This window comes from Catharus ustulatus, chromosome 9 (assembly GCF_009819885.2).
Source record: "Catharus ustulatus isolate bCatUst1 chromosome 9, bCatUst1.pri.v2, whole genome shotgun sequence".
Taxonomy (NCBI): Eukaryota; Metazoa; Chordata; class Aves; order Passeriformes; family Turdidae; genus Catharus; species Catharus ustulatus.
The window spans coordinates 11,555,309-11,567,531 of record NC_046229.1 but is presented as its reverse complement, the minus strand read 5'-3'; the positions used below and the strand labels follow the sequence as shown (position 1 = coordinate 11,567,531).

At 38.5% G+C, this 12,223-nt stretch overlaps 1 protein-coding gene across 11 annotated transcripts in view; it reads left to right on the top strand.

The window, feature by feature from the left end:
* ST3GAL3 (ST3 beta-galactoside alpha-2,3-sialyltransferase 3) overlaps positions 1 to 12,223 on the top strand; it is a 178,144-nt gene that overhangs the window by 68,623 nt on the left and 97,298 nt on the right. For 8 of the 11 annotated variants that reach the window (XM_042779551.1, XM_033066987.2, XM_042779550.1 and 5 more), the window contains one exon: positions 1,537 to 1,629. The exons of the other annotated variants lie outside the window; for them this stretch is intronic. In XM_042779551.1, the coding sequence (XP_042635485.1) occupies positions 1,537 to 1,629 (93 nt within the window). The remainder of the gene's footprint in view (positions 1 to 1,536; positions 1,630 to 12,223) is intronic. 11 annotated transcript variants of the gene reach the window in all.

Below are 12,223 nucleotides of genomic sequence, written 5' to 3'. Positions count from 1 at the left end.
CAGGATATGACAGAATGTTCTTAAGCTTTTTATGGTGCTTTTTTAGCTAAAATGTCTTAAGAAATTAAATACTTACAGTGACTGTTTATCTTCTCCAGTTTCTTTTCTCTTTCAGCTGTTGAAGATTCAGATTTTTATTCAGCAGAAATAGATTTTATTCTTTAAGAGCCATAGAGGTTCTGTGTATATCTGTACATTCAGAATTATAGGGCTTCTGTATACAGAGACCATTTTCCTATAGTTAAGGACCTATAGGAGGTTCTGTACTGTATGCAGCTAGTTGTAAAATTAATTATCTATCTATTGTTCATCCTGTTGGAACTGGCTACTGGCCTCTTAAAAGGTAATGCAGAACCAGTAGAAGAATAGTTACTACCAGTTCAGCATGGAGTTACCGTCCTTCCTATATGTAATTTTGAAACTCTGAATCCACATTCATTGCAGTTAGTAATAGTTTGCTGGTTAAGTGATATTGGTGATGCCTGGGAAAGAACATGACTGGGATAATAACAGGCTCTTCAGAACTGATTTTGTGGTGCTGCTCTGTGAAGCTGCACTGTCATCTTCATTTGAGTCCTACTGTTGAACTGCAGGTAGAAACCTTTCATTACTTGCCTGTTGCTGATAATGCTGTATCAAGAACAGTGTTACTGATTGAGTCTTTGCAGCTTCCAGTGAATGTTGAGTGTGGAACTGTAAATGCTTTATTTGTTGTTCTTTGAAGGAATATTAACAATCCTCATATTGTGGCTGACACTAAGAAAGCTAATGTTACTTTGAAAGCCTACGTGAATTAACCCTTGTAATGCTTTAATGAAATGGATAAATGTAAGAATGTTGCAGGTGGTGAATAGGGACACAAAATTATGGTTATTTAGGTCACTCAGCAGACCTATGGTAAATGCATATAGTGGGCTGAAACATCTTTAATTGAGTTACTGCTCTTGTTTCTGTACAGAAACTGAATGAGAAAGAAACCCACATACTCTAAATTTGGCCCAAGAGTCACTAGTCCAGCTGAATTAAGACACACCTCAACAAAGCAGCAGCAATGTCATTTCTTCCAAATACTGAAAGCACTCATCCCTTGATGATACCTTGCCAGTACCGCTTGAAGCTTTGTTTCAAATTCCTAAAACTATCTTTAAGTAATCTTCTAAATAATACTTTTCTATAATTTTAACTTTGATCATAACTTAGAAAAATAGCCAAAGCAAAGTGCTGTTTATCTTTTTTCTTTTTGAAAAGTTGAAGTCTAAAATGATATATTGATATTTTTCTTCCATGAACTTTACCTTACTAGCTATGAAAATCTTTCAGCAAAACCAGTGGTTTAGTGGTATTTCAGGTATCTTTACCTCTCTCCCTTGTTGTTCTTGTGTGATACCATAATGCAACAAATAAATATTTGTCTATGTTTGCAATTACTCCCTGCAGCTGTTTTCTGCAAAGCTATAAGGAGAAAAATTACTTGGATGATTGCAAAAACTAGTTCATAGCCAGGAGAGTCCTGATTCTGTACTTGTTTTTCCACAGGCCCCCAGAACTGGCATCAAAGTATGCCAATTTCTCTGAGGGAGTGTGCAAGCCAGGCTATGCATCAGCGCTCATGACTGTCATCTTCCCAAAGTAAGTAATCACTGTGGGAGGTTTTCTCCCACTTCCCCTGATGACCTCTCCTCCTTCAAGGTGGGTGGTGGGCTCAGTTTGTCTTGAAAAGTGTCATTACTGTGTCCCTTGATTGGCTCACTGAGAGACTGGTGTTGAAATTCTGGATTATTTGAGTGGTCGGTGGCAATGGCTCAGTTGCCTTCAGTCTGACCAGGACTTTGCTCAAAGAGTAGAGACTTCTGGGTGTTGAGTAATAAAACAAATTATGTTGTCAGAACATGATGCAAATGTGTGGTCAGGCTCACTGCTGGTACCAGATGCTGCAATGCTTAGGAAGCTTTGGTTGTGATTAAGTTACCTGGAGTAGGCAGTAAAGTGTGATGTTTTGCTGTACTTAGTTTTGGGTTTATTTGGTCTTGTTGGGAGAACAGGGTCAAGCGTTCCTCAGGTGCCTGAAGTTTGTAGAATTGGTTGGAGACAGTTCACAAAATAGATGGACAGGAACATTAACCTGTTGAGGCTCAAGGATTTCAGTTTGGTGGAAAAATTGACCAAATGGTTGTTTGACCATTTTACAAGCTTCTTGTACGTGTGAAAGACATGCTATAGTGCAATGATCTCTTTGGCAAAAGAGGTTGTGGACTTTTTAACATAACTGGTACTTTTACAAAAAAGATATTTTATTTCTTGTGAGGAGGGAATTTCCATGACCTGTGTATCTAAAGGCTAGGTTGAGTGATCATGACCTTCAAGCCAAGCCTGAAACTTTATTTTCTAAACTATCTTCTGTCTTTGTTTTTGTTGACAAGCATGGTGTCTGGAAGCTTTTTTAAAAAAAAAAATACATCTGACATTGCCTTGTAACCAGTAGATACTACAGATAAGCCTTAAAAACAAAACAAAACACTAAAGTTCTCCATCACCAGTGTAAACCAAACAATTATCAGTATTATCATCTGTGAGAATTTTGGAACTCTGGTTAGAATATAAATACTAGAACTGAAACCGAGTGCTTTAAAATCTGTGTTTGTGTACATATTAAATATAAATAGTAGAGAGTAGGATGAACTCATTATTACAAAACTATTAATCTTATTTTAATTTAAAAAAGACTTTGGCTTTGACAAGGAGCCTAGAATCTGAAGTGATATTTATTCTCTCCCTCAGCAGCTGCTTACAGATCTCTGTTCAGTCACCTTCTCCCTGTAGTTGACTGCATTGAACTAATTCCATGCAAAGAGATACAAATGTGGTTTTGGTCCAAGCAAGTGGTTATTGTCTTGTTCATACATTGAAAAATCATATTCACAGTTTTAAAGACAGCATCTCTTCAGGTGTTTATGTTCAGGTGCTCATCTAATATGGACCCTAAAACTTAACTAATGTTGACATTTTTTCCTGTGATGTCTTTGATTTCTTTACCAAGAGGATTCAGTGGTGGGCATTTCATTATTTTACCAAGTACTGATGTAAGGATAGCTAATCAGTAGTTCTGAAAAAAAAATCATGCTGCATTTAAAATTCCTTCTCTTCTGTGACTTTCCTTGTTAATATTACCAAGCCAGGTATATATTTAATATATTTAGAACTCTTAAAGCCAAATTATCATGCTTGTTCATTTAAAGATTTGAGCTGCTTGATTTGTTTTATTCTAGCTGTGGTTTTCAGTTGATTGTGTCATTAGGATACCATCATCTCTGCAACTGACATTTTTTAGGCTTGGTCTTTGCTGTAAAATGTGTGTTTTTGTTGACTGTTTTTAATATTTGGATAACGTTGGTTTGGCTGTTTTCAAGCATGAATAAAATGAATAAATGTTTTTCCTTTTAAAGGTTTCTGGCTTTTTAGTGCAATTTAAAATGTAAATAGGCAAAATATGGTAGAAATAGTTGAAATAGAATAAATATTTCTCAGAGGATGTAGTTCTGCTTGGTAAGTGCATTTTTACTGGTAAAAATGAGAATTCAGACTTTACCAAGAATGAACAAGTGCTGGATGGATTAAAGAGCAATGACCTGAGAAATACCAAAATGTGGTTGATGGTAAGGAAAGACTAAATGTATGTATGTTTGTTTGTTTGATCAGTTCTCATTCTAGCAATGCTTGATCCCTTCATCAATAATCCTATCTGGAAAAAATCCTAGGTTGCAGAGTACTAAATAAAGGGTCAGTTATTTTTAGAGAACAATCTGGATTGCCTGATTTAAATGGCCACAGTCCAACAAAGATATGTTAATATATCCAACATGAAATAAAACATCTGGGAGGAACAAATGCAGATTTTGCCTTCAAGATAGAAAAGAAACTCTATCTTGGAAGCAGATAGAGAAATCTTCATGTAATCTTAACAAAATACCATTTCTTAAGTACTATTTCATATGCACAAAAAACGTTGAGAATTTTATGTGAAACACTGTCTTAAAATTAAAATACAAAACCTCACAATCCAAGATTTCTCGACTACTGTGTCCAGTTTCAATGGTAAAGTGTGAGAAGGGAGGGGAAATAAGAGATGGAAGAAAAGTCACAAAAATGAACGACGACTTGCTTAAACAGTAAAGTAAACAAGACTCTTAGAAATAAGTCATCTTTCTGAAGCAGTTGTATCCAAATGAGCAGAATAGGAAAGAGCATTAACTTTGGCAGGTTAAATATAAACCATAATGAGGTAGAGCAAAAGAAATGTTGAGGAACAACTTTGTAAAGACATTAAAAAAAATAAAGAAGCTTTTTGTCTAACTGTCAAAGGCAGAAAACCTGTCAGAGCTCCCGATGAGCTGATAGAGGTTCATAATATTACATGTGAGCTAAGGGAAGGTAAAGCTATAGCAGAGAAGTTATTTGCATTGCTATTCACTGCAGAACAGTTCCCATGTGGAACCTTCATTTCCAGGGGACAGGCTGGGGGAAAGTGACAGAAGCTTGACATTTTGGAGTGAATTCCTAGCACAAAGAATTGCTAGGAAAAGTTCTCACTTTGTGAGGAACTCGGTGTTGAAGTTGCCGAGTTACACACGGTTGTGTATAATCATTGCTTAAATTGGCCTTAGAATGGAAGAATGAAAAGCAGTAAACGTGCTGGGCTTTTCAAGAAGGGTCTGGGGTGGTGTTTGGGAAAGTGGAAGCTAAGAGCAAGCCTCATTTCTGTATCAGGCTCCTCTTAGAACTTAAACATAAAGAATGGAACTAGTGTTTATTCACAGATAGAGCAGAGACAAGTTGTCTTCTGCAGCAGGAGCTTCTGCCCTGTTAAATCTGCTTGTGTTGTTTCAATGACTGGATCAGCATTTGATAAAGGTGATTTAACTAATACAATTCATCTGGATTTCTTAAAAAAAGAAACATAATGCACGCATGGAAAAAAAAACCAAGCAAACAAACCCCTGCCCGAAAAATCAAAAACAACCAAACACTTGCTTTTTCAAAGATTTTTGGAAAGTTGAACTGATGTAATCATGTAGTGATTAGATAGTGAGTAGGTAAATAGTTGAAACTGTATTAAAAAAATGAGAACATTGGGCAGTGCAGGGATGTTACTCCTGGAGTCTTCTGGAATAAAGTGTGCTGGGATTGCTGCTATTCCAAGTGCTCATAAACTACCTGAGGATGAATAATAAAGCACTAACACATTTTTCCAGGTGGTAAGGCCAAAAGCTGACTGTGAGGAATGTCAGAGGGATCACAGCAGTAAGTGGTGGGGCAAGAAAATGGCAGACCAAGTTCAGTTCTGATAGATGCAGGGTAGTGTTTGTGGAGAAGACTGGTCTGACAGTTTGTGGTGTGTGGTGGACTTAGTTGTGCCTTAATTATGTTCTGTCAAGTAGAGCAAGCAGAGGGTGTTCATAAGCCTGTAACATAGTGAATGATGTGGTTTGACAAGATTTGGCAATATTAAATGCAAATATTGTGCTCCAGGTTTACTCTTAAGTATTCAGATATGGAACTCTCTAAGTTACATCCTAAGCAGATGTTGAGGGCAGCATGTAGCTTGCTGTAGTCCCTCTTTCTTAGGCTTTTTACTGGAGTGTTGTCCCATGGACACAGACATCGGGTATTGGGCAAAATGGATGTCTAACCCTTGTGCCCATGCCTTTCTTTTCTGGGTTTTTTTATGATTGTGCCTTAAAGGCAGAGTGACATAGCTTCAAAGAAACGTGCTGTAATCTGAGTCACGACAATGGCTCCCCACCAAGAGAAATGGGTGCATGATCTCAGAACTGCATCTCAGTGTAAGGTCTGGCCAGCTGGGCTGTGTCTGCTACTTGCTGTAAATGAAGGAGCTATCTAATGTTTCACTTTCCAGGACAATAAGATTCCGCCTCTTGCAAATCTCCCAATAGCAGATAATGACTCAAAATGCCTTAAGTGAGGTTGCTGGTTTCAGAATGATACAAAGAAAATGGCAAGTTTTCTAAAATGGCATCAGTAGGTCGGTGAATTAGACTACTATATTCAGTGAATTACACTGTTTTAGTTGGTCTGAGGTCACCTACAAGTCTGGAGTTAATGCTTTGACCTTTCTGTAGAAGGCACTAACTTGTATTTGCAGTGGTAACGCTGCAGTCTCCTGCGTGTCTGGCCTCACTGAGGAAACGATGCTGCCTGTGTACAGCCCTTTCTATGCCCTATTCTTTATCAAATGAGAAAAGAGTCCTCTGCCCACGGGTTGTGGCTAACATGCTAGCCTGGGACAGTTCAGCTACTCAATACTCAGCTGCAATTTTCCAACCACAAACTCTTGTAATTTGGCAGCTAGTACTAAAAATTAGAGGAGGCAGTAAATAGGGAGTGAATGTCTGCAGCCTGCAGACTTGTGTATCTGTATTTGGTAGGGGAACATGGCAAAGAATTATTTAGAAAGTATCTGACAGTGTTTCAGAATAAGGGAGAAAGGGGAAGTTCAATATACAACAAATCTGTTGGTGGTGTGACCAAAAGTGTGAATTTATCATTTGTGATTCAGGTACATAAGACTATTTCTGCACCAAGGATATGATTATAAGCATTTTCTAGTCAATTGGTGCTAAGAAATAGCCTTATATGAATCACAAACCTTTTAAAGTCAATTCGGAAATAAAATCAGTTTGGTTTGTTTGATTATTCTGGTGTGAACTTTCTATTGATTAACAATGGGTATTTTCTTTACAGCCGTATTTTTCCCCTTCTTATTTTTCAATACTGTAGCCTGCTCTTCACTCAGATGATAAACAGCTCTCCTGTAAAGTCTTCTGGGTTTATATTTTCACGCTGAATTGCTTCTTTGTACATAAAGTTCAAAATTTTTAAAGCTTTCATATCAGCAGAGAGTGCATGACATGGATTTATGCCAACCACAGAAATTTCAGTGGCTTTCTCTGAGGTCATTCTTCTGTGGTTTTTTTTTCTGATGTTTAGTTCCCCCTTGGTTTTGTAGGTCATAGACTCCTGTGCCTTTCTACACTTCCCCAGGCTAGGGGAGTATAGATGGGGCAGCACCAGAAAGCCTTTCTTTAGAGTGTAGTCTCCTGTCTCCTTCACATCAGAGCTCAGTAAAAATTTATTTGCCATTGGTGTCTGACAGATACGGTTTTGCAGTTTTTATGCTTTAGGCGAAAAAACCACATTCTTATATGCAAATGTGGGATAGGGACTTTAGGTGGAACTGGAGCTTCAGCAAGGGCTTTAGTAGGAGTCAGGATAATTTAAAAATGTGGTCCCCTGATCCTAAATATTTCTACATTCATTTCCATATCTCCTTTCAGGAAGCTGTGCTTCTTATAACAAGCACACAATAGCATCTGTCCATCCCACGCATTTTTTTGCTTTGTTGTTTAGATATTCAGAGGAAAAAAAATATTCTAGAAAGAGAATTTTTTAACCCTCTACTTGGAACTGACTTTAGGCATGTCTAACTGTCTGCATGCCTCATGAATTACTGCGATGCCCAGCATGGGCTTGTACTGAAATGACAGGGCATGAGCTCAGTGCTTAATGTCTCTCAGTGCAGGTGATGGCTGCTTTCTCTGTGATCAACTATTTAAGGAGACCAGAGGAAGGCAAAAGATGGCAGCTTCATGTGGTTCCTGAGAGCTCATGAAGAAATAGTCTGGATAATTAATGTGCCACTGAGGATTGCTACAGGGATTCAAAACTGTTGCCTGACTGTAATGTGGTGTATCTGCTGCATAGCTTGGAGTCTCTTCAGGTGCAGTGGACAGTATCTTTTAATTTTTTAGGATATATAAAATTGTATATATATATATATGCTGAATTAGTTATTGATAGTTGGGGTTTCTTGTCTTCTAGATGTAAGTATAATGTACATCTAATTTTGAAACACACTCAGGTGGTTCTTTTTGTTAATGTGAGCTGTGAAAGCAGCTTGTGTTCAATGAAGAGTGGACACATCTAAGACTTCCACTGAAGTCAGGGTCCCTGTGTCCCAGGCACTGCTGTGAGAAAGTCTTTCTCCTTTCCTTCAATTGCTGCTGTTCTGGGAATGGGGAGTATTCAAATCCCTGTCCCTCCTTTAAATCTCCTGTTCTCTGCCTGTGCATTCATTCAGAAATAGTGTGTGATGATGACAGGGATTGTTTCAGAGCTCACAGTTATATTTGTAGTCCCAGTAACTGCTGTAATCACAGCTCTGGAAGGAACTTCGCAGGTGCCAGTGTCAAAAGTGTGTTTGGGGAAGCCAAACTGCTGACCTGGAATCTTCATCACACTTCCCACCTCTCTCCACATCAAAGACTAAGAAAATATCATTGTTGCATTATTGAGGTTTGAATTTGAAGGGACAAGTTGTAGGTGTATTTTCTTCTAAGGAAATACTGAACATCATCAATTTCCTTCATTTTCTTGGTTGACTCTGGCTAAAAGAGTTCAAGACTTGCAGGAGGGGAAAGGAAGGATAGAAGAGAAGTTGTCGACACCCTGGTCAGTTAAGCTGTCAGGGTTTTCCATTTCTCCAAGCTCCAGGCTGTTAAATACCTGGCCTGTGCCGTGCCAGGGATTGAAGCCTACTGCTGCTTGCCCTTACCTCCTGTCACCTTCCTTACTCTGTGTTTTGTAAATCCCAGGCTAAACAAACATGCAAGCCAAAACACACACTCTCTCAAATCACTCCTGGTGTCTGGGTAGCACCTCCCCACGCAGAGCTCTCTGGCTTTTCCAGTAACACATCTCCCCATGCAGTCAGCTGCTGTTCCACTGTCACTGCTGGCAAAGGGAATATTTAGCACTTCTCTACCTTTCTTTCCTTTTGAATTTTATGAAGTGGTGCCTTTTTTCTCCTTTATATTTTGGTTCTGGAAAAACTTTCTCAGCTTTTTCACCTCTGCAGTTGGTGTGTTAGATATTATATATAATTTGGAGGCAGTTACTAAGAAAATTACTTAAAAATATGTATTAGTGTAGATTTAAGTGACAAAATTGAGTCAGTATACAACGGGTATAATTACTATGTTTGTTTTATTGTCATGGACTCATTTTAGAGATTTAAATTTCTCATGTTTCAGCCTAAAGGTTGCAGATATGTTATCTCACAAAATATTTTCACTGTGGCTGGCTCTAGTGAATATACAGCACAGTCTGTTAGGAGACATTTGCTTTTTAATGTTCAAACTGGGATTGTTGTCTGAGCTGTTCTTGCTATTTATAACTGGGCCAATTGGATTGCCCTTCACAACACCCTGACTGCTTCAGGCCCTTGCACCTGCCTTGTCTGTAGGAGGAAGCTGGGATTAAGCAGCAGCATTTAACTCATGTCCAGAGTGTTGCAAACCTCTGGTACTGAAGTGGTGGTAACCAAGCTTTGTTTAAAGTGTGATCACGTAACTTACTTTCTCTGTGGCAGATTCCCTGCATTCATTTTTTTATTGTAGAGAACAATGCTTGGGAATGTAATTCCAGAGAGGAGCAGATGAAACCTGACACATAACTTCACTGCTAGCTCTGAAATTCATGCACTGATTGAGCAGCTGGAGCTTGTACTTCAAAACAAAATTCAATGGCAGCAGCTTATTGCCTCACTTCTGGTGATGTGCATGCTGCTGCAGTGAGGTTGAAGTAAACATGGCATAATGTAAGAGTAGATGTGAAAAACAGACAGACAAAGAAAAGGCTCTGTGTCTGCATCCCCACTGTTTGCATAAAGAGTTTGTGCTGCTCCATCACCTGAGTGAGCAGAGCTGCCTGCGCACAGTGCATTGAACTGGGTAAGTAAAATAATCCCTATAGCTGAACATGACTTTTCCCTCCCCATCCATCTACTCATTTTGTGCAAGATTATTTTTAATCCAGACCAGTTCAGTGATTCACTTTATAAAATTACCATGTCATTATACAAACCCTGCCGGGGTGCAGCTTGAGAGTTGAAGTGCTAGGGTGATGGCACTGCAAAAACTCAATCAGCCAGCCTGGGCACCAGCACAGGGATGTGGGGAGCTGATGCTCAGGACGCAGAAATATGGTTTCACCTTCAGTTCATGTAGGTTGTTCTTTCTATCCCATGTTGACTTTTTAACCTTTAAACAAATGTGTATAGTAATATATGCAATTCCCATGTGCTGATCGTGACAGTAGATTCTGTATCAGAGCCATTTTTGCTGCTAAAATCTTTCATGTTTGACCTCTCTCAAGAATGTAAAATGAAGTATGTGAATCCATGTGATGTGCAGGCTTTGTGACTGAAAAGTATGTCTTCAGTCTTTTTCGTGACTTCAGAACTAAGTGAGACTATAAAATGAAAGCTGGAACATGGACACAGGGACTTTACTGAGCATGTGCCTTTCTGGTTTCAAAAAAGATGCAGAACATATGTGTTCTTGTTTTAATATGAGTACATTGCATCATGTTAGAGTGGGAACAGGACAGGTTTGGTTGTTTTGAGGGTGGGGGTTTTTTTGCTTCTTGTTGTTTTGCAGAATACTAAAGTTATTTCTAAATTGTGGACTGTTAACAAAAAAAACCCAAAAACAAACAACCAAGGTGGGACAGCTTTTCTAAGGTACAAATAAATAACCATATTTGCATGTAAGATTGCAGCAGAAGCAATAAACTTAATTCATGCCACTAAATGAGCATATTTTATTGTGCCTGTGTGTTTGGGCTCTGTTGCTGTGGCCCATCTCCTCTTAAACCAGTAAGAATGTTTGACTTCCAGGAAAATCTTGCAGGAAAGATTGCTTGGGGATCTAAATTCATTTAAACAAAGGAAAATCTCAGTGAGCATGGAATGCAAGAAATGAAAATTATCAGTGAGCTTGAAGGTTAAGCTGTAATATCACTGTGGTTTTAATATACAAGTCTTAGCTTCTTTTCTCTCCCTCACATTCCCATAAGAAAATGTTTTTATCTCTTTTGATTAAAGCTCTGACTTTGACTTTCTGAAGGTTCATATTTATTGGTTCAGACCACCATTTATCTCCCCAGAGCCCCAACAAGTTCCATGCACCTTTGAGACTTTGTATGTCACCAGTGATTTCCTCTTGCTGTTGAAAAGTGTGCAGCTTCCCTCACAGCTTTCTGAATTGTGTTCAGGAGTGGATAATTAGTCCTTCTGAACTCCCTACTGGTGGCTTTCATCACATTTCCTATCTTTGGGTAGATTTCAAGTCAAATTATTTTCCTCTTCTGTCTTTCCCTCTCCTCTATTACTGCTCACTTTGTTCTATTATTGAAACATTTCAGGAGTCTCAGTGCATGCAAATGCTGTCACCAAGCCAGTGCACATTGGCTAAGAATATGGATGAAAAGGCAGCCTGATAATTTATGCAAGATTATTAGACCAAATTAGAAACAGTCTGGGGAACCATCCAACTCTACATTAGGCAAATGAAGGTAAAAACTGAAAAGATCATAAATTCTCTTTCTAGCAATTTGAAAAGTCATTTGGGAACATTGTTCAAATAATGTTGTAGAAACTCTGACTCCATCACAGAGAGAACAGCAAAAGCTCCTTTGGCAACTATTTTCTGATACCTTTACTACAGTTTTGAGCTACGTATGCAGCAAAATAAAATCCATAAATGAATTGCTAAATACTATCAAAGCAATGGTGTAACTGTTGGAGTAGTGCCAGGGATCACAATAGCTTGGTGAAGTTCCTGAGGTTTCCCAAGTTTACCCAACCCAAAACACACATAATGCTGGGAACCAGGACAGGGGTATTGCCACACACACTGCAGTGCTATGGGATAGCTGATTTCACTTGTATTGCTTACTGTGGGTTTTTATTCTGCTTCTGTCTTGCTAAATTCTGGAGATTTATGCATCCAGTAAAAGTTGTTTCCTTTTTGTGTAATCTGCTGTACATTTAAGAATTATGTCCTTTTTCTCCTGAAACACTTTGATTTACTTGTACAGGAACTTCCTGTGTGTAAGTCAGGGCTGTAGCTTAGTCCAGTGTCCAACTTGAAAACAAGAAAAACTGTGTCCAACTTTCTTGAGAAGTGTTTAACTGTGATTCTTCTGAAAATCATTGCATCTGCCATGCTGACTTGCTCTTCTTTCAAGCTTAAATAACTGATGTAAGCTTCAGGATTGTGTAAGTTTCAAGTTACACGCCTTGTAGAGTTCTTGGAAAAGAGAAAAGATTTGATGTTTATATGGTTTTCCCCTTTCTAAACTGATA